Raw genomic sequence first — 22,350 nt, forward strand, 5'->3', positions numbered from 1 at the left:
CAAGTGTGAGCCACCGTGCCCAGCTTTGTTTTTTGTTTTTGAGACAGTCTCGCTCTGTTGCTCAGGCTGGAGTGCAGTAGCACAATCTCGGCCCACTGCAGCCTCTTCCTCCTGGGCTCAATAGATGCTCATGTCTCAGCCTCCCAAGTAGCTGGGATTACATGTGTGTACCACCACATCCGGCTAATTTTTGTGTGTTTTTTAGTGGAGACGGGATTTCTCCATGTTAGCCAGGCTTGTCTTAAGCTTCTGGTCCCTGCTTTGGCCTCACAGAGTGCTGGGATTACAGTCGTGAGCCACCGCTCTCAATCTTTTTATTTTAAAGTTTTAAACTGATAATAAAGTTTTAATCTAGTTTGGATGTAGGGGTGTTTATGTTCTCATGTGAAGAGGAAGTACCATTTTCTGAAAAGAAAAGTAGCAACTTAAAAAAAACCCAAATGCATATTTTTGTTTTAATAGATTATGAGCCTCAAACAATTTGTGAGCATCTCCAGTACTTGTTTGCCTTGTTGCAAAACAGCAATAGGCGATACATTGATCCATCGGGATTTGTTAAAGCCTTGGGCCTAGACACCGGACAACAGCAGGTAAGAACGGAATTTTTTTTTTTTTTTTTTTAAATATTCAGAGGTACCCAAGCATTCCTTAGAATGTTTATAAAGGGAGATGAAGTGGAATGCTTTTTAAAATTAAATTTTTTCTATTTTGAGTGAAAGCCTTTATTTACTGTCCAATATTTTACACATTATACTTGATTCCATTTATGGAAATTCATATGTGGGCACAAACTGAACATAGCTGTAGCCCCTTTTTGAAAATGTTAAGTTGAAAGTATAGGTAGATTCTGGAATGTTGAATATATTACTATTTGTAGTAGAAGTTGAAAAGCAAGATGTGATTTTTCTTTTCAATAACCTAAACTTGTAGGATGCTCAAGAATTTTCAAAGCTCTTTATGTCTCTATTGGAAGATACTTTGTCTAAACAAAAGAATCCAGATGTGCGGAACATTGTTCAACAGCAGTTCTGTGGAGAATATGCCTATGTAACTGTGTAAGTCTGTTTCAACTTTTTCATGATACATTTTGTTCTAAGACAGTTGCTCATATGTTAACTAATTTTCAGTGCAGTTCCAGGTTATAGCTTTAGTGGGTTATCATGGGACTTGAAATATTTATGGTAATACATTTCCATGGGAACACATAAACAAGTGAGTTGGTAATTGCAGTTGAACCCATCCAGGTGTTCAGAATGGTGTCTGGGTGAGCTCTTGCAATCTGCTCTTGCTTTATGGCTGTGTGGTATGAGTTAAAGAGGAAGATTGGAACTGGCTAGAATACTAAAAGTAAATGTAAAATGCCTGTTAAAAAATTTGCATGAGTACAATGTACAGCATTTGGGTGATGGTGACACTGAAACCTAGACTTTGCCACTGTGCGATATGTTCATGTAACAAAACTGCATTTGTACCTCTTAACATTTATTTTAAGCAAATTTCTCAGTGAATGCTTAGCTTCACCAGTCACTTTCTGTTTTTCTTTTCTTTCTTTTTTTTTTTTTTGAGATGGAGTCTTGCTCTGTTGCCCAGGCTGAGTGCAGTGGCGTGATCTCGGCTCACTGCAACCTCCACCTCCCAGGTTCAAGTGATTCTCCTGCCTCAGCCTTCTGAGTAGCTGAGATTACAGGCGCGCGCCACCACACCTGGCTAATTTTTGTATTTTTAGTAGAGACGGGGTTTCACCATGTTGGTCAGGCTGGTCTCGAATTCATGACCTTGTGATCTGCCCGCCTTGGCCTCCCAAAATGCTGGGATTATATTTCATTTTTAGTATACGTAATTTCTGTGAAAGAGAACTAATGAAGGTTATAAATGCTTTTTTCCATCTTTCTAGGATGTAATACAATATAACTTTGTTGCTTTCCACACTCTGATTTGAATTTTGTCATTCTATTTTATTATAGTTGCAACCAGTGTGGCAGAGAGTCAAAGCTTTTGTCAAAATTTTACGAACTGGAGTTAAATATCCAAGGCCACAAACAGTTAACAGATTGTATCTCGGAATTTTTGAAGGTATTCACATTTTGGTGTATGTATTGTTCCTGCCCATTAACAGTTAAATGGTATGCTGAATGCTATTCTGTTTTGATTTAGTGACTAGAGCTTTTATTGTGTCAGCTTTTTCTATATAAGAAGCGTCTCTGTTTGTGTAATGATTCAGAAGAAACTTTATGAAGTACCAAAGCAGGCTGTGTCTTAAAAATAATTTTGCTTATTTCAAGTTATTTTATATGTAAAGTTATGTATGTGTGAGAAGATATTATTCTGTGAGTGGGTAGTGGAGTATTGAAAGAGCTCTTTGCTCGGTTATCATAAAGGTAATTTACCTTGTCATGCAGTGAAAACTAGAATGTGTTAAATATGAAACTTTTTTACATTGATAAGGCCATTCTGCTTTATGTATATTTAGATTCAGGTGGAGATAATTCAGTGATTCTGTTCTGAGTGGAAAACTGCTAAGAGGAACCCTTTGTTGTCAAGCATGAGTGTATACATAGCATAATAGACAAGCTTATTATCTAGCTAGCTAGCTAGCTAGCTATCTTCAGATAAATTTTGTGCTTTCTTACTTCCTCAGCTCATCCATGAGCATGCCTAAAGTAGTCATTGAATTCATTTCGCTGAATTTTTTTTTTTTTGAGATGGAGTTTCTCTCTTGTTGCCTAGGCTGGAGTGCTATGGCACAATATCGGCTCATTGCAACCTCCACCTCCTGGATTTAAGTGATTATCCTGCCTCAGCCTCCCAAGTAGCTGGGATTACAGGTGTGGGCCACCATGCCTGGCTTTTTTTTTTTTTTTTTTAGTAGAAATGGGGTTTTACCTTATTGGTCAGGCTGGTCTCGAACTCCTGACCTCAGGTGATCCGCCCACCTCGGCCTCCCAAACTGCTGGGAATACAGGCATTAACCACCGCGCCTGACCACTGAATATTTATTGAGTGCTTACTGTGTCAGATACTTTCAGCCTTTGGGGATTAGCCTTTATGGAGCCTATAAAGTAGTGGTATAGGCACCTGGGAGGGACAGTAAAATAAAGTTAGAATAGATAGTGGGTCAACTATAATAAGGGCTGTGGAGAAAAATAAAGCAGGGAAGGTGGCGCTGGGCAATGTGCTAGGGAGTAGGGTGGAGTGGGTGGAGTTTGAAATAAAGTGATTGAAGGTGAAGGGGTGAGCCCTGTTAGAATCAAGGAGAAGAGTGTTCTGGGTAGATGAAATAGCAAGTGCAGAGCCCAAAATGAGAATGTGCCTTGCCTGGTGGATTGAGGAACATCCTGGGCGGGGGGCGGTTAGTGTGGCTGAAGTGAGTAAGTGATAGAAGATAAAGTCATAGAGATGACACAAGGTCCATATCAGAGAGGGCCTAGTAAACCTTTGTCAGAAGTTTGACTTCTACTCTGTGTGAGGTTGAGATATCATCAGGGTCATATGCGTAGGAGTGATACAGTGTGTTTTAAAGGGTAACTGGGTGCTGAGAACAGGCTGAAGATGGGTTGAGGGCAGATGGGAGTGCATGGTGGCTTGGACCATGGGTTAACTGAAGAGGTGATAAGCACCAATTGGCTTTTAGATATATTGTCTAAGAGCAGATAAAATTTGCAGGCCGGGGCCGGATGTGGTGGCTCATGTCTATAATCCCAGCACTTTACGAGGCTGAGACAGTAGGATCATTTGAGAACAGAAGTTTGAGACCAGCCTAGGCAACATAATGATAGACTGTCTTTGCAAAAAATAAAAAAATTAACCAGGCATGGTGTTGAACAGCCACACTCCCAGCTACTCAGGAGGCTGAGGCGGGAGAATTGCCTGAGCTCAGGAGTTTCAGGCTGTGGTTGCTAGCTATGATTGCACCACTACACCCCAACCTTGGCGACAGAGCAAGACCCCATCTGTAAAAATAAAAAAATTTAAAAAAAAAGATTTTTTTTTTTTTAAATTTGCAGACTGGATGTGGGAGAGTAAGAGGAGAGTCAAGGATTACTAAGGTTTTTGGCCTGATCAACTGAAAGAATGAAGTTGCTCTGAGATGGGGAGGACCTGAGAGGAGCAGGATTGAGAGGAATTAGGAGTTTGGCTTTAAGCGTGTTACATTTGAGAGGTATAGTTCCAGGAAGAAGTCGTGACTGGATAAAATCCCCAAGGACTGAGGCCTGGGACGTTCAAATTTTAGGGATCAGGGAGGTAGGAGCAGCTGGCAGAAGAGGTCTGGAGGAATGCCAGTGAATTAGGAGGAATGTCGGTGAGTATGGTATCCTGGAAGCCAAGTGAAGAGATGATGGTACCAGTATTGCATTACTTACGATAATATGGCACAAAAAGCTTGAGCTCAGGAGTTTGAGTCTTCAGTTAGCTATGATTGGCTGCAATTAGCTTTATAAAAATATAAAGGCAAATTTTAAAAAGAAACCACTATCAGCTAAAATGTTTGATTTTTCTACACGTCTCTTTTTAGCTTTGTCTCATGAATATGTTTCAGTAATTTTAACCAAATATGTATATAATTTTGTATTCTGGTGCCCATATGTAGTTTTTACACTCCCCCCCTTTTTTTTCCTTCATTTTTTTGAGACAGAGTCTCGCTTTGTTTCCAGTCTGGAGTGCAGAGGTGTGATCTCAGCTCACCACAAGCTCCACCTCCTGGGTTCAAGTAATTCTCATGTCTCAGCCTCCTGAGTAGCTGGGACCACAGGTGTGTACCACCATGCCTGGCTAATTTTTGTAGTAGAGGCGGGGTTTCACCAGGGCAGCCAGGCTGGTCTTGAATTCCTGGCCTCAAGTGATCTGCCCACCTCGGCCTCCCAAAGTGCTGGGATTACAGGCATGAGCCATGCTGCCCAGCCTTTTTGCTGTTTTTAAATGAATGTTGCATCAAAATACATGTGACATTTCTTTTTAAAACTTACTTTAGAATTCCCAGAAGTGGGATTACCAGGACAAAGAACCTAAAACAAGTATTTTTAATATCATACATTTGGGAAATAGGCACATCAGTTTTAAATATCAGTGTATACAACTTGATAATGTCACTGCTGAACAGTTCCCATTACTTTGTATGTCCATTATTTATAGTAGCTGTTTTTAAATAGCGTGAGAGCTATTAACTAAAATGAAATTATACTTTACATCAAGGGTTTTATCACTTGTTTTAAACCCATCTTCTTTTTAAAATTAATATGTCTTATTCTTGATCAGGAAGAAAAATTAGAAGGAGACAATCGCTATTTTTGTGAGAACTGTCAAAGCAAACAGAATGCAACAAGAAAGATTCGACTTCTTAGCCTTCCTTGCACTCTGAACTTGCAGCTAATGCGTTTTGTCTTTGACAGGTAAATGTGTGCAAATAGTAGTGTTTGCTGTTCATTGTGGTCTACTGTGTACAGACTTTACCATAGATAGATGAGATGATAAAATGATTGTAATTTGAAACTCTAGATTTGAGGATGAAAGTTATAGATGGAGCCTGTGTCATTTTGAAATGTCAGTATTTCATGATTTTATAAAAATTTTAAAGAAGCCAACCATATATAATTGATAACTAGAAAAGTAAAAAAATCCTTATTTTTTTTTATTCTAAGAAAGTATTAAAAACTGTAGGCCGGGCGTGGTGGCTCACACCTGTAATTCCAGCACTTTGGGAGGCCGAGGCGGGCGGATCACGAGGTCAGGAGATCAAGACCATCCTGGCTAACACGGTGAAACCCCGTCTCTACTAAAAATACAAAAAAATTAGCCGGGCGTGGTGGCGGGCACCTGTAGTCCCAGCTACTCGGGAGGCTGAGGCAGGAGAATGGCATGAACCCGGGAGGCAGAGCTTGCAGTGAGCCCAGATTGCGCCACTGCACTCCAGCCTGGGCAACAGAGCAGAACTCCACCTCAAAAAAAAAAAAAAAAAAAAAAAAAAAAAACGCAAGGGCCGGCTGCGGTGTCTCACGCCTGTAGTCCCAGCACTTTGGGAGGCTGAGGCTGGTAGATCACCTGAGGTCAGGAGTTTGAGATCAGCCTGGCCAACATGGTGAAACCCCATCTGTACTAAAAATACAAAAATTAGCCGGGCATGGTGGTGCATGCCTGTAATACTAGCTACTGGGGAGGCTGAGGCAGGAGAATCACTTGAACCCAGGAGATGGAGGTTGCAGTGAGCTGAGATTGCACCATTGCACTCCAGCCTGGGCAACAAGAGTGAAACTTTGTCTTGGGAAAAAGAAAAAAGAAAAACTATAAGTAAGTGAATTACCCTGACCTTCGGTATTATCCGATATTTTAAATGGAATCAATTTTGTACTCATTACACCCCCGCCATGGGAACGTATTTTTCATTTTATAATTAAAATCAAGGCAATGTTGGCACATGTGCATGTCTGTATGTCTTCTGTAAAGCAGGATAATCTTGTTTTTCTTTTGTGATTAAGCTGAAACTTATGGAAAATAAGCTGTGCTTGGAATCAGCACTTTGAATTCACATTTTTTAACCTATTATTTGTCCAGCTGTAAAATAATAATTCTGTTTACTTCTAATTGTACATGTTTTGGAGGAAGATTGTTAAGTGAAAGCTACCTACTGTTTATTAAAATAGCTAATAGAGCTTATATGTTATGATTGTTTTAAATGTAAATATAATCAGCTTTCCTCTTGGTTAGGCAAACTGGACATAAGAAAAAGCTGAATACCTACATTGGCTTCTCAGAAATTTTGGATATGGAGCCTTATGTGGAACATAAAGGTAATATTTTTACTGAGAAGTAAACATTATAATGCTCAGAGACTCTAACTTGTGATCGGCTTGTGATGAATATAGAATAGCAGTCAATTGCCAATTTTTGTTTGCTAATCTCTGGGAATTTCTGTCTAGGAACAAAGACTTTTTTAGGAGAGCCAAGATGTTAATTCTACATTTTGTGAGAGTAGGTACATAGCAAAGATGAGGTGGTTCATGGATATGTACAGAATTAAGGGTATAAAAATAATTTGTAAAAAATGAATACTGTTTCTGAACCCACACTTGCCACCTTAATTTCAATACTATTATTTGTCATTTCTCAAAACTAACAGTCTCCAAGTTGCCTCTATTCACTTTTTTAAAAATGTTGTCCCGGAAACATTAGGTGGCGTAATTCCAGTATTTATGCTTTCATTTTTCATATCTGCAACCACTGGTATGCCCTAGGATGCTATCATTGTTTTAACAAGAAATAAGTACTGCTTTTTTCTTTTGGTAGTCTTCATCCTGCCAAACAGGATGAGTCTTACTAGAGAAAGAACTGTTTCACTTCCCTTTAAGGTTGATTGTAGTACTTATGAAATATTATGTGTGTATGTATGTGTGTATGTATTTTTGAGACAGAGTCTTGCTCTGTTGCCTAGGCTGGAGTGCAGTGGCACGATCTTGGCTCACTGTACCCTCAGCCTCCCTTGTAGCTGGGATTACAGGTGTGTACCACCAGGCCCAGCTAATTTTTGCACTTTAGGGTTTTGACGTGTTGGCCAGGCTGATCTCAAACTCGTGGCCTCAAGTGGTACACCTGCCCCGACCTCCCTAAGTGCTGGGATTACAGGCGTGAGCCACCGCCCCGGCCTCAAATTTTTAATGTAGAAATTATTTTATAAACTCTGTCTCTTTCCAAAGAAAGAAAATATTTCTAGAGGCAGCTTACAATGGAAGCAAGCTGTAAAAACCTTTAAGAGACATGATTGGAAAGGTTGGGGAGGAATGTGCTGAATAGATATGTAAGCTTTCAAATGTATGATACTCTTCAGTACTGTACTTTAAAATTTGTACCTCTAGGGAACAAGGAAACTGTTTTCAACTTTGCTTTTGGACTTCAATGTTAGATTGTTATATTTTGTTGAATGAATAAACTTAGCTCTATTTTACTTTATGTAGTAGTTTGCTTCTTGCCTCCTTTGTTCAGGTAATTGAAATCGAGGAAAATCTAATGGGTTAGTGGCTTCCCAGTCCAGAAACTTAGGAGATGTGAAATGAGCACTTTGCTTGACTCAACTGGATGAGTTTGAATTGTTACTATTAATAGTTATTAAGTTTATTATATATTTGTCCAGTTTATGCTATAAAGAAAATATTTATCGAAAGGACATGTTAGATCAAAGCCTGTAGAAATATTTAATTTTGGTATGTTGGTTTACTAAATATAGTGCTTTTTATTTTTTATTAATTTGTTTTCGAGACAGGGTCTGGCCCTGTCACCCAGGCTAAATTGCAGTGATGTGATCACTGCTCATCACAGACTCAGCCTCCTGGGCTTAAGCTGGAACAACAGGTATATTCCAGCATGCCCAGCTAATTTTTAATTTTTTTTTAGAGACAGGGTCTTGAACTCGGCTCTAGTAATCCTCCTACCTCAACCTCCTGAAAGTGCTGGGATTACAGGCATGAGCCACCATGTTTGTCTCCTTAATTTTTGAATAAATAAATAAATATTATCTTCTCATTTTAGAATTGTTAATTAGGGCTGGTAAAAGCAATCTAGTGGTTTATAGTTATAGGCTTGTCTTTTACACGCTGTCGTAATACTTGCTCTGCCTTATATAGGTAGAAAACTAAAAACAGTTAACTTTTGTTAATTGCTTGGAGTTTGTTCTAGATAATTTGGGAAATTCAGAAAGCATAAAGAAAAGAAATACAAACCATGTGTAATTCTGTCATCCAGATAATTAGTATTTATATTTTCCCATACCCACACATAACCACACAAAGCTGTACACACATAGCCACACAAAGGTCAGAAGATGGATCTAAAAGATGATCTATTGTTAAAAGGAGAATCCACCTGTTTCTTTAAATGGTGAGCCTGCAGATATGCAGACATCTGTAGAGTGAGGGATTCTCATTTTCAAACATTAGCCCCTGACTCTCCAACTCAAGTCTTGCCATGTTCCTTGGGGATTTAAAAACTTATCTTTTTTTTTTTTTTTTTTTTGAGGTAGAGTTTCACTCTATTGCCCAGGCTGCAGTGCAGTGGCATGATCTCAGCTCACTGCACCCTCCATCTCCTGGATTCAAGCAATTCTCCTGCCTCAGCTTCCCTAGTAGCTAGGATTACAGACGCCTGCCACCATGCCTGGCTAATTTTTTATATTTTCAGTAGAGATGGGGTTTCACTGTGTTGGCCAGACTTGTCTTGAACTCCTGACCTTAAGTGATCTGCCCGCCTTGGCCTCCCAAAGTGCTGGGATTATAGGCATGACCCACCGCCCCTGGCCTAAAAACTATGTTAATTCTGAAGTTTTTCTTTTTCTTTTTTCCTTTTTTTTTTGAGACAGAGTCTTGCGTCACCCAGGCTGGAGTACAGAGGTGCGATTTCGACTCACTGCAACCTCCACCTCCTAGGTTCAAGCAATTCTCCCTGTCTCAATCTGCCGAGTAGCTGGGATTACAGGTGCCCGCCATCATACTCGGCTAATTTTTGTATTTTTACTAGAGACGGGATTCGCCATATTGGCCAGGCTGGTCTCAAGAACTCCCAACCTCAGGTGATCTGCCCGCCTTGGCCTCCCAAAGTGGTGGAATTACAGGTGTGAGCCACCACTCCTGGCCTTCATTTTAAAGTTGATGAGTTTAATGAATTGATGAATATAAATCCGGGTTATCTGCAATAATTATAATGTCAAAATTTTTAATGCTGTCTGTTGGTAATAAAGTTACAGCTACTGCTAATACCTGTGGATTACTGTCTTCATTAATGATATAGGGAATATTATTAAGATTCCTTTGTATACGCTCCTTCCAGCTGACCCAGTAGCAACTTCTCTTTTTCATTGATCTTGCCTTCCACCCTTGTTCGTCCCTTACCCAGTGCCTTACCTTGCCTTGTCCTTCCATAGTTGAAGTTTCATATATCTCAGCATATTTTAGTTTTTTCTTTTCAAATTTTGAAATATATCATATTCCTAAAAGTTCAAAATGCAAAAATGCATGGCTTAGTGAATTATGAATTATGCGTACTCCCCAGATCAAGAAAGAAAAACATTTCTGGTACCCCAGAAGCCTCCTTTTGTGCCCCTCCCAGTTGCACAGTTAAAACCACCTTCCTCCCCTTAAGTGTGACCATTTATCTGACTTTCATGTGGAACCCTTCTTTTATTTTTTTCTTCTTTAGCATTTTACTATATAAGCATGCATCCTAAACATAGCTTAGTTTACTCTTTTTTCTCCTGGGATATTGCCAGCCATAGCATAACCCATAATTAAATCTTACTATGCTGCCCCTGCTTTTTTACCTGGGTTATTGAAGGTAGTGGGAGAAGAACCCCACTGGTGACTCCTCCAGATCCTGCTGAGTCTGTGATAGTTAACAACCTTATCAAACTTTGTTCCTCCCAGACCCTGCAATGTCTTTGGACACTGCTACCTTCTGTGTTTTCAGCTGAGGTTTCATCCGTTGGACACTCTTGTGTTTGTGAGAACTAGGTCCCGCTGAGGTTTCTGGGACCCAATGTACTCCCATACTCTGGAGGCTGATGCATTTCTAGAGAATCCTGGGCTTTGGCTCCTCTTCAGCCTCCTTTTCTTTTTTCTTCCTCTCTTCCTTACCCATTGTCTTGCAAAACGAGGTGCTTTTGACCAATTAGGGTCAATAGAGCCACAAAAAGAAATGTATCACTGTTCTCAGTTACTGATCTATTTAAAGTGAGTTGTCATCAATATTTGTTCACAAATGTATTAAAGGTATCCAGAATATTAAAAAAAATTTTTTAAACCGCTTTAAACATTAAAAACACCCAGTTTTTATAATCCATTACTGACAGTGTTGGAATATTGTTCAGGATGATCTCTCTACCTGAGTTGGTTGTTGCAGTGTTGTTTTGTTTCTTCTGTCTGTGGTTGTCTTTGACTGCATGCTGCTTATTGCACATAGAGAATTATTTATGGGGATTCCCCTAGGGCTAGGATACATGCCATCTCCTCTGCAAAGCCCTTAGGTTTATTTCTCAGGCATTTGGGGCCTCTGCTGGTTAGGTATGATCACAGAGTTCAAGACTTGAGGTTCCCTGGCTTACACAGACTGGAAGAACTTCGTATGGGCAATCTAAGACCATGACATTTCCCCCTCCTTTTTATTTCTGCTGCTCTGTTCAGGACTCAGGAGTTTTTCTTTCTTTTTTTCTTTTTTCTTTTTTTTTGGAGACAGAGTCTCGCTCCATCACCCAGGCTGGAGTGCAGTTGCACAATCTTGGCTCACCTCAACCTCCGCCTCCTGGGTTCAAGCGATTCTCATGCCTCAGCCTCTCGAGTAGCTGGGATTACAGGTGTGCACCACCCATGCATGGCTAATTTTTGTATTTTTAGTAGAGACAATGTTTCACCGTGTTGGCCAGTCTGGTCTCAAACTCCTGACCTCAGGTGATCCACCTGTCTCGGCCTCCGAAAGTGCTGGGATTACAGGCACAAATGAGCCACTGTGCCCAATCAGAAGTTCTTATGGTTCCCTGAGGTTAGGAAGATAGGCTTTTTCTGGCTCACCTTCACATGAAGTAACGGGGAGAGTGCATGCAGTAGAAAGAACAGTGGGGGGTGATTCCAGGTAAGCCCTAAAATTGGAGTATGAAAATGCCCCCTAAGGCAGCCTGGGCCAGCTAATACTAATAATTAACCTAGAAAATATAACATGTATTCTTAACTTTCTAGATAACATCTTTACCCTCAATGATCTCAAAACATTAAGCAATCGACACTCCCCTAAATTATTTTTAAGATGGTCTTGCTCTGTCATCCAGGCTGGAGTGCAGTGTGGCACGATCACGGCTCACTGCAGCCTTGACCTCTCAGACTCAAGCGATCCTCCCACCTCAGCCTCCTGAGTAGCTGGGACCACAGGTATATAGTACCATGCCTGGTTGATTTTTTTTAAGTTTTTATAGACTGGGTGTTGTCTGGCTGGTTTTGAACTTACGGCCTTAAGCAATCCTCTTGCCTTGGCTCACAAAGTCCCGGGATTACAGGCGTGAACCACCACACCTGGCCTATTTTTCATATGTATTTTAGTTCTACCTTTTTTAAAAAGGAAACTTACAGACTATCTTGTATAGGAATCCTGGTGTTGACCCACCTCCTTTGTTTATCATTCTTTGCATTCTGGACCTTCCATCTGGAAGAGTTTTAAAATACTGAATTAGAGCTTATAAAATTCTTTTAGTAAGGGTCTGTGGGTGAAAGATTCTTTTCACATATTATTGTCTGAAAGTGTCTATTTTGTCCTTGTGGAATTCATTTTCTCTAATCATGAATGGTTACTTTTACTCATTGAAGATATCATTGAAGAAGATAGCATTCTGTTGCCTTGGGGCATCCGTTGTTGCTGAAAAGTTGGTTGCAGTCTAATTCTTGTTTCTACAAGAGGCCTGTTTTATTTTGTCTAATTTTAAGACCTCTTCTTTGGTTTTGGTGTCTTGCAGTGTCACTGTGACCAGTTTTGGTTTGTTTTTTAATTTTGATTCTTTAAAAATCTTTCTGGTTTTCTAGTAGGAAAGCTTGCTAGACAAATTCTAAAAGAGCTGTTAACACTTGGTTTGATTTTTAATTGATTTATTCTTCTCACCTAGGGCATCTGAAAATTTTCCAACTATTATCTCTGAATGCTTTTTCTCTTTTCCCTTTCCTTCTGGAATGCCAGTTAGATATGTGTTAGATTTTCTTACTCTATGCTGCACGACGCCCAACTCTTCATTGCTTTGTCCTGCATTCTGCATAATTTCTTCAGCTCCACCTTGCACTTTATTCATTCGCTGTTCAGGTGAACCTGATCTGAGGTTAAACCATTTTATAGAGTTTTGACTGTCGGTGACTATGATTTCCATTTCTCAGAGTTTGATTTGGTTCTTTATCATTTGATTTTCATTTTCTGTAGTCTCTATTCCTCTTAATCTCATCATTTATTTCTTTAAATATACTTAAAATTTTATTTATGTATTTGCTATTTCCACTGACTGAGGTGAAAATCTTCATCAGTTTGATTTTGCTGCTGTTTGCTACCTCGCAGTTAGAGTGACTTGTGTTATGTGACGTGTGTGTGTGTTGACGGAACTCATTTCTTAGGACTATCACTCGTCCCAGGACCACATCAAACACAACTCTTGGCTTGGGGTTTTTCTGACTTCATAGGCAGTGTGAATTCATAGTAAAGAAATCTTTTTGAGGGCTGGCTTCTTATGAAGTTATAATGGAGATTTCCTTTTGGTTTTTGATTTTTACCCCTATGTCCCAAAGTATAAGTTTTCATGACTTGCCGTCAGTTTTTGCCAAAGCATTTATCTTCTCTTCTATAAACAATAGCTTTTTCATTTGACGTTCGTGCCTCCCTGGTTTGTGTAAGTTTTAATTTTTGTAACACGTCAGAGAGTATGAACAGCCGATTCTTGGGACGCGTGTGACCTCGCTAGTCTGTGCTGAAGAGCACAGTATGTAGTAGAGTAGCTGATACTCCCTGAGTGCCCAGGAGGCCATAGTTTTTCAAAAATCCATGTATTTTGCAGAGGCTTGGAGAGTTAATACAGTGTGCTTAGAGTGTGTTTAAGAGAGTTAAGGGAGTGTAAATATACATTATTTTGTAAAAGTAATTTGTAAAAATTTTAGGTGACATGTTTTTAGTTATACCGCATGTATAAAGATTCGTAATCATTACAATTCAGGCTCAGGATATAAGAAATACTGTTATCCAATGTTTCTTTTACTTTCTCCCTTTCTCTCCAGGTGGGTCCTATGTGTATGAACTCAGTGCAGTCCTCATACACAGAGGAGTGAGTGCTTATTCTGGCCACTACATTGCCCATGTGAAAGATCCACAGTCTGGTGAATGGTATAAGTTTAATGATGAAGACATAGAAAAGATGGAGGGGAAGAAATTGCAACTAGGGATTGAGGAAGATCTAGGTAAAACCTTTAAGTTGTGAGTGCCCTTTTAAAATATAAATTTATTTAGTAGAAATATTTGTGATAAATTATTGTGGCTCAAGATTATTATGTTACAGACTCTCAAGTATATTTGCATTTCTTAAACACATGTAAAATCACTGAACATCTTGTATTAGCAATGCTTGTTTTTCGGTTTTGTGTTCTTTTCGAGTCCGTGTCTTACTCTGTTGCCCAGGCTGGAATACAGTGTTGGAATACAGTGTTGGAATACAGTCTGGAATCACGGTTGACTGCAGCCTAAACCTCCTAGGCTCAAGTGATCTTCCCACCTCAGCCTTCCTAGTAGCTGGGCCTGCAGATTTGTGCCACTATACCTGGCAAAATTTTGTTTTTTTGTGTGACAGAGTCTTAGTCTGTCATTAAGGCTGGAGTGCAGTAACACCATCTCGGCTCACTGCAACCTCTGCCTCCTGGGTTCGAGCAGTTCTCATGACTCAGCCCCCTGAGTAGCTGGGATTACAGGCATGTGCCACAATGCTCAGCTAATTCTTTTTCCTTTTCCTTTTCTTTCCTTTTTTTTTTTGGTCACTCTTGCTGCCTTCTTGTCCAGGCTGGAGTACAATGGGAAGATCTCGGCTCACTGTAACCTCTACCTTTCGAGTTCAAGAGATTCTCCTGCCTCAGCCTCCCAAGTAGCTGGGATTACAGGCATGTGTCACCATGCCTGGCTAATTTTGTATTTTTAGTAGGGACACGGTTTCCCCATGTTGGTCAGGCTGGTCTTGAACTCCTGACCTCAGGTGACCCACCTGCCTCAGCCCCCTAAGGTGCTGGGATTCCAGGCATAAGCCACTGCACCTGGCCTTAATTTTTTCTATTTTTAGTAGAGATGGGGCTTCACTGTGTTGGCCAGGCTGGTCTCTTGAGTTCCTGGCCTCCAGTGATCTGCCCACCTTGAACTCCCAAAGGGCTGGGATTACAGGCGTGAACCACCATGCCCGGCCAACCTGGAAAAAATGTTTAAAACAATTTTTTTGTAGAGACGGGGTCTCACCTGGTTGCCCAGGCTAGTCTCGAACTCCTGAGTTTAACAATCCTCCCGCCTTGGCCTCCCAAAGTGTTGGGATTATAAGGCATGAGCCACCACGCCCAGCCAGCAATGCTTGCTTTTTAAAATTTTAGTTAAAAAAGTTTACAATTATTTTGTTCCAGAGATGGTTTTCATAGTGTCATGTTTTCAGTAAAGCTTGAAGGCAAATGATCAGTTTTTAATTACCAGGCTTATTTAAGTGGGTAGGGGAGGATCATAGGTATTAAGTTAATGATGATGAATAGTAGATTTAATGTAGTAGGATTAGTAGTTGTTTTCCTTGGGTCAGGAAATTTATTTTGGGGAACTAACTGTAGCAGGTAAACTTTGTTTTTCCTTCCTTTAAGTATCTTACCCAAATCCTTGTGCAGTGTTTCTGTGGAGAATGAGCTGGTTGCTACTGTGTAGTGGTGAGGTCTCCCATAAAGAGTACTTCTTGAAATAGTGGTGAGGTCTGCCATAAAGAGTACTTTTTGAAATAGTATCCTAGTATATACTTTCATCACCTCAGTTGTCTTGGGCCTAAGTACCCATTTATTTTCCAAAGGAATGGACAGTTTTTCTACCTGGAGCCGTCTCCTGAGCTGTTTATCACTTTCTTCCCATTGTCTGTCAGACAGGTATAGGCAATTGTGCAAGGGCGCAGGCTTTGTTCTGGAAATCCAACACACAGCATAGTGAGATGACACATGCAGACTCACAACTGTGGTCATCATTTCACAAGAAAGTGCTAAACAGCTTTGGATGAGGTTCAGACTATGGTATCTGAATCAGAGAAAAGAAATGGGAGTAAGTGTGTGTGTGTCTCCTGCCACTGTTTTTTCTTAGTGGGTCAGAGACATTTATTCAAGGTGTCCAGTAGGCAGGAGCGTAGCAGTTGAGATTTGCTTTCGAGACATATGCATCATCTCTACAGATAATAGATTGTTAACTCCATTCATGTAACTTGGAGAAGTCATTGTTTCACTTTTAAATTTTATTTTCTTTACTTTTATTTATATATATTTTTTGAGACAGAGTCTTGCTTTGTTGCCCAGGCTGGAGTACTGCGGCATGAATATGGCTCACTGGAGCCTGGAACTCCTGGGCTCAAATAATCCTCCTGCCTCAGCTTCCCAAGTAACTGAGACCACAGGTGTGATCCACCACACCTGGCTAATTTTGTGATTTTTTTTTAAATAGAGACAGGGTCTCCCCGGGTTGCCCAGGTTGCTTTTGAATTCCTGCCCTCAGACAATCCTCCCACTTGGCCTCCCAAAAGTGTTGGCATTACAGGCATGAGCTTCCATGCCCAACCTGTTTTCTACTTTTAAATAATATTTCTGTATTTACAGAATTTCAGCAATCTCACTCCCATTTTACCTAAGTAAAACTCAAATTCTAAACATTTGCTTATACAGTATGTGTTTTCATTATGACATTCCTACTAGGAACAGAATTGAGATAGCACGTTAATTGGGTTGAGCGAGGTGGCTTATACCTGTAATCCTAGCACTTTTAAGAGGCTGAGATAGGAGGATGCTTGAGCCCAGGAGATCAAGGCTTCAGTGAGCCATGATTGCACCACTGCACTGCAGCCTGGGCCACAGAGTGAGACCTTGTCTGGAAGAAAAAAAAAAAAAAGAACTTTAAATTGTGAAAAGTTATGTCTTGGTTTTGACTGTTTTTTATTGTTTTTTGTTTTTTTTTTTTTAAAAAAATCTGTCTACATTCTAGGATTAAAAGCATTGTTAAGGCTGTCTTAAATATGGGTAGTCCTAAATTTTGAAACAGTTCAAGAAAACACTAAACACCCATTGGCATCTCCTTCCAGTGTTTTCATAACTCATTATTTTATGCAGCATATATTTTAGCTTTCATCTTTTAAATCAAAAATAGAAAATATTTTTAAATTTCATTAGACATTCATTGTTATGTTGTATCCTGAAGTTTTATGAATCATTTTATATTCTATCTTATACAAAATCATGAACATCTTAAATCTTGGGTACTCTTTTTTTTTGAGATGTAGTCTCCCTCTGTCAGCCAGGTTGGAGTGCAATGGCACGATCTCAGCTTACTGCAATCTCCACCCCCCGGGTTCAAACGATTCTCTTGCTTCAGCCTCCTGAGTACCTAGTATTACAGGCGCATGCCACCACGCCTGATCAATTTTTTGTATTTTTAGTAGAGACAGGGTTTCACCGTGTTGGCCAGACTGGTTTCAAACTCCTGACCTCAAGGGATCCGCCTGCCTTGGCCTCCCAAAGTGCTAGGATTACAGGCGTGAGCCACCGCGCCCAGCCTGTTACTCTTAATTAGGAATGGATGACTAATCTCCTCTTACCTGTACATGTTACTGGTATTTTAATTCCCTGTGACAGTACGGTGATCTTCCAACCTTTTTTGTTCACATGTTGTCTGTAAGACTGTTGAACATCCAAGCATGGGTGCAAGGGAAAACAAAAAAAAAATTGAACAACTTTTTTTTTCTTTGCACATTTTAAAATCTAACAAATTTCATCATAGATTTTAAGTAGCTCCAAATGCTGTAATTTATGACATAATAAACACCAAAACTTAAATTGTAACATCACTCTTTTATTAATGTCCAGATGACATTAAATACCGTAGAGATTTTATGTCCACCAACATCCTTTTCAAGGATAACTGAACAGGTCTTATTTTATAGTAGGCATTTTTAACAATTCAGTTTTCTTCTGTACTACTATTTCCATTACATTTACCCTACAGAATTTTATTCTAATGGAATATAGTAAGTTTTTTGTGACTATAAAGCTCTACTTAAAAAGTACTTCTGGATAGAGTGCTGTTTTTAAAATTATGACTATTACTACATAATTGATAAAACTCATAAAAGTATGTTATAAATTTTATTAAACAGTAAAACTTTTCTGTAAATGTATTTTTTTTTGTATCTTAATGTGATAGATGAGTCCTTTTTCTGTCACTGGCTGAGAGGTTATATCTTTCTTTTGTGACATGGGAGTCAAATGATTGTGAAAAGAAAGGTAGAAACCGTCATGGGACCTCAGTGTTGAGGCAGATCCATTTTAGAAAAGCACATGGTGAATTGAGGATCTGGTAACTGGATTTCCCTAGAACTGCCCTAACCTTTTTTGTTCTTTTTGAGACGGAGTCTCACTCTGTCGCCCAGGCTGGAGTGCAGTGGTGCTGTCTTGGCCCACCCCAACCTCTGCCTCCTGGGTTCAAGCAGTTCTCCTGCCTCAGCCTCCCAGGTAGCTAGGATTATAGGTGCACATCACCATGCTTGGCTAATTATTTGTATTTTTAGTAGAGACGGGGTTTCACCACATTGACCAGGCTGGTTTCGAATTCCTGATCTCAAATGATCTGCCGCCATAACCTCTTACCTCTCAGAAAGTTACCTGGAACACTGAAACCCAATTTGAAAATCGTTTTCATGTGCTGTAGTTGCCATCTGAAACACTTCATGTTTTCCACTTGCTGTTTATTTTATAGAGATTAGTGGCTGATGTTTCTGGTTGTTAGCATTTCATTCCTTTTGTTTTTTCTTTTTTGAGACTGAGTCTTACTCTGTCACCCAGGCTGCAGTGCAGTGGTGTGATCTTGGCTCACTGCAACCTCTGCCTCCTGGATTCAAGTGATTCTGCTGCCTCAGCCTCCTGAGTAGCTGGGATTACAGATCCCAGGCTAATTTTTATAGTTTTAGTAGATATGGGCTTTTACCATGTTGGCCAGGCTGGCCTCGAACTCCTGACCTCTGGTAATCCACCTGCCCCAGCCTCCCAGAGTGCTGGGATTACAGGCGTGAGCCACCGCACCTGGCCCATTTCATTTCATTTTTTAAAATGATGCTATTTTAGGCTGGGTGGGGTAGCTCATGCCTGTAATCCCAGCACTTTGGGAAGCCGAGGAGGAAGGATCACCTGAGGTCAGGAGTTTGAGACTAGCCTGGCCAACATGGTAAATTCTCGTCTCTACTAAAAATGCAAAAATTAGCTGGGCGTGGTGACACATGCCTGTAATCCTAGCTACTGGGGAGGCTGAGGCAGGAGAATCGCTTGAACTGGGAGGCAGAGGTTGCAGTACACCGAGATTGTGCCATTCCACTCCAGCCTGGGAGACGAGTGAAATTCTGTCTCAAGAAAAGAAAATATGCTATTTTATTTCTTTGGGCAATTAAATTAGGTCTAGATTTATTTATATTATTTTGACTAAATTGAAGAAAATCTGTTTACTAAAATGATTACTGAGCTAATTTTTATTTTTCAAACTGTACATATACATTTTATATTTGCTTTTATTAAAAAACAACATTAGGCCGAGGTGGACAGATCATGAGGTCAGATGATTGAGACCATCCTGGCTAACACAGTGAAACCCTGTCTCTACTAGAAATACAAAAAATTAGCCGGGCGTGATGGCGGGTGCCTGTAGTCCCAGCTACTCGGGAGGCTGAGGCAGGAGAATGGCGTGAACCTGAGAGGCGGATCTTGCAGTGAGCCGAGATTGAGGCACTGGACTTTAGCCTGGGCGACAGAATGAGACTCCATCTCAAAAAAAAACCAAAAAACAAAAAAAACACACACACACAACATTAAAACAAATACTTGTGTACCAAGCAATCATTAAGAATAAAAATATTTCGGCCAGGTGCAGTGGCTCACGCCTGTAATCTCAGCACTTTGGGAGGCTGAGGCTGGCAGGTCGTGAGATCAGTAGATCGAGACCACACTGGCCAACATAGTGAAACCCTGTCTCTACTAAAAATGCAAAAATTAGCTGGGTGCAGTGTTTTTAGAGAGACGGTTTTTACCATGTTGGCCAGGTGTGAGCCACCGAGCCTGGCCTATTTTGATTTTTTACTTTAATTTAATTTAATTTAATTTAACTTTTTCTTTTTCCTGAGACGGAGTCTCGCTCTGTCACTCAGGCTGAAGTGCAGTGGTATGATCTTGGCTCACTGCAACCTCTGCCTCCTGTGTTCAATCAATTCACTTGCGTCAGCCTCTCAAGTAGGTGGACTGCAGGTGCGCACCACCACGCCCGCCTACTTTTTGTATTATTTGTAGAGACAGGGTTTCTCCATGTTGGCCAGGCTGGTCTTGAACTTCTGGCTTCAAGTGATCCGCCCATCTTGGCCTCCTAGAGTGCTATGATTACAAGCATGAGCCACTGTGCCTGGCTTCAGTTAATTTTTGTAATTTAAGACTAACATAAAAATCAGCTTATGGCAATAGTGATTTTTTTTGTTGTTGTTCAGGTTTGTTCCCCAGAAAAACGTATTTTCTTTTTACCTTTTAAAAATGTAATGTGGTTGGCAATAGCGGTAGTAAACTTTTTTAAATATTAGAAGCTAAAGAGCCTGCCAAATTTCTATGGCATTCGAATGTTTTAGATTGGTGTTAATGTCTCTTGGGTGTATGTTTTGGAAATTGTTTTCTATAGCCCTGCTAAAGAATAAACAAACTCTAGGCACTTAAGGTACCTTTTGATTTCTCTATCTCAGCAGAACCTTCTAAGTCTCAGACACGTAAACCCAAGTGTGGCAAAGGAACTCACTGCTCTCGAAATGCATATATGTTGGTTTATAGACTGCAAACTCAAGAAAAGCCCAACACTACTGTTCAAGTTCCAGGTAAAGCAGTTTTCCAGGATTATATCAGGCAAATGTTTTAGAATGCCATACTCAAAGATTAATGATAACTAGTGGATTGCTTTTAGTTATTATGATGAATTGATTCCATAAGCTGAATGTTGGTGAAAGTAAATATCAATTGCAAATTTACTTTTAAAAAATGAGCTTTTGAAATAAAGCAATGCAATTATTAAAAAATCAGAAAGTAATCAAAACATGTATTTAAAGTATAATTTGGTTTTAGTTTGTTCAGTTTATAGAGTATTTGTGAATTTTATTCATTTATCTGTAGATTTCCTAGACTTCATAATATAAAAGGTAGAGTTGCTGCTGCCCTGAAGACAGTCTTAGTCATTTTACTCAGCACTTGTCTAAGTTTGGTGGCGTCATCTATTGTTTTTTATTTATTTATATTTTTTTGAGACAGTCTCACTCTGCCGCCCGGACTGGAGTGCAGTGGTGCAGTCTTGGCTCACTACAACCTCTGCCTCCCAGGTTTAAGCAGTTCTGTGCCTCAGCCTCTGAGTAGCTGGGATTACAGGTGCATGCCACAACGCCCAGCTAATTTTTGTAGTTTTAGTAGAGACGGGGTTTCACCATCTTGGCCAGGCTGGTCTTGAACTTCTGACCTCATGATCTACCCGCCTCGGCCTTCCAAAGTGCTGGGATTACAGGCATGAGCCACTGCGCCCGGCCTGGCATCATCTTTCTAAAGTGGTGATTTTGAGCCATTCAGTTCTGGGAGGCTGATGATGTCATGGAGAGCTAAGCAGGGGGAATCAACTTAATATTATTCCAGTGTCTGTCTTCAGTTTTACTTCTACCTTCAGATTGAAGGTTTCTAGCAGACAGGGAGACCATAGTTGGAATTTCTGACAATGTTTTAATCAGTATTTGATATGATTTAGAGATTAGCATGGTTCACTATATTTGAAAACAAGGATAAAGTTGTTTTTTGACTTTCTGTTTTGAATAGCCTTTCTTCAAGAGCTGGTAGATCGGGATAATTCCAAATTTGAGGAGTGGTGTATTGAAATGGCTGAGATGCGTAAGCAAAGTGTGGATAAAGGAAAAGCAAAACACGAAGAGGTTAAGGAGCTGTACCAAAGGTTACCTGCTGGAGCTGGTCTGTAAGATATTCTGGGACAGCACTGTTGCCATTAAGTGCCTTGTTTTTTTATGTTCACAAATGTATATGAAGAAACTTTCTCAAACTTACTCTTTCTAATAACCCCCTAAGCCAGCTTAAACACTCTAAAAGTACTTTGTAAACCGACAATAACTTGATGTGTAGCATTCCATATTATTTCATTACGTTGTACTTCTAAAAATGGGAAGCTGTTAATAAATTATAACATTTAGGTCAGCACTTTGCATCCATGAGTATTGTAGATATTTATATTTTGTGAGATATTAACTTGTTTAAGAAAAATCCGATTGGATTACTATGGAAAAAGCAACTTGCCTGTTCTGTTTCTTTGCATACTTTGTGACCTGACAGTTTTAACAGACATTCTATTATATGAGTAGTTTTTTTTGATACTATTAGATTAACTTGAAGTTTAATACCAAATATTATGCTAAGAGGAGAAAAGCTTTCTGCTGACCCCTGATTTCTTAGAAATATCCTACATAATCCAGCTTATCCCTTTTCTGTATATGTTTATTCAGGTTTACCTGGTGTCTCAAAATGAAACCAAATTAAGCCT

At 39.9% G+C, this 22,350-nt stretch overlaps 1 protein-coding gene and 1 pseudogene across 4 annotated transcripts in view; one reads left to right on the top strand and one right to left on the bottom strand.

Moving 5' to 3' along the window:
• Positions 1-22,350, top strand: part of USP48 (ubiquitin specific peptidase 48) — a 104,462-nt gene that overhangs the window by 33,417 nt on the left and 48,695 nt on the right. The window contains exons 4-11 of one of the 4 annotated variants that reach the window (XM_007980132.3): positions 463-590; positions 931-1,055; positions 1,965-2,073; positions 5,254-5,387; positions 6,700-6,782; positions 13,767-13,946; positions 20,513-20,641; positions 21,618-21,767. In XM_007980132.3, the coding sequence (XP_007978323.1) occupies positions 463-590; positions 931-1,055; positions 1,965-2,073; positions 5,254-5,387; positions 6,700-6,782; positions 13,767-13,946; positions 20,513-20,641; positions 21,618-21,767 (1,038 nt within the window). The remainder of the gene's footprint in view (positions 1-462; positions 591-930; positions 1,056-1,964; positions 2,074-5,253; positions 5,388-6,699; positions 6,783-13,766; positions 13,947-20,512; positions 20,642-21,617; positions 21,768-22,350) is intronic. The other 3 variants (XM_007980133.3, XM_007980134.3, XM_007980135.3) reach the window with 3 other exon arrangements.
• Positions 12,527-12,583, bottom strand: LOC119626418 (U7 small nuclear RNA; annotated as a pseudogene).

Source organism: Chlorocebus sabaeus, chromosome 20 (assembly GCF_047675955.1).
Source record: "Chlorocebus sabaeus isolate Y175 chromosome 20, mChlSab1.0.hap1, whole genome shotgun sequence".
Classification (NCBI taxonomy): domain Eukaryota; kingdom Metazoa; phylum Chordata; class Mammalia; order Primates; family Cercopithecidae; genus Chlorocebus; species Chlorocebus sabaeus.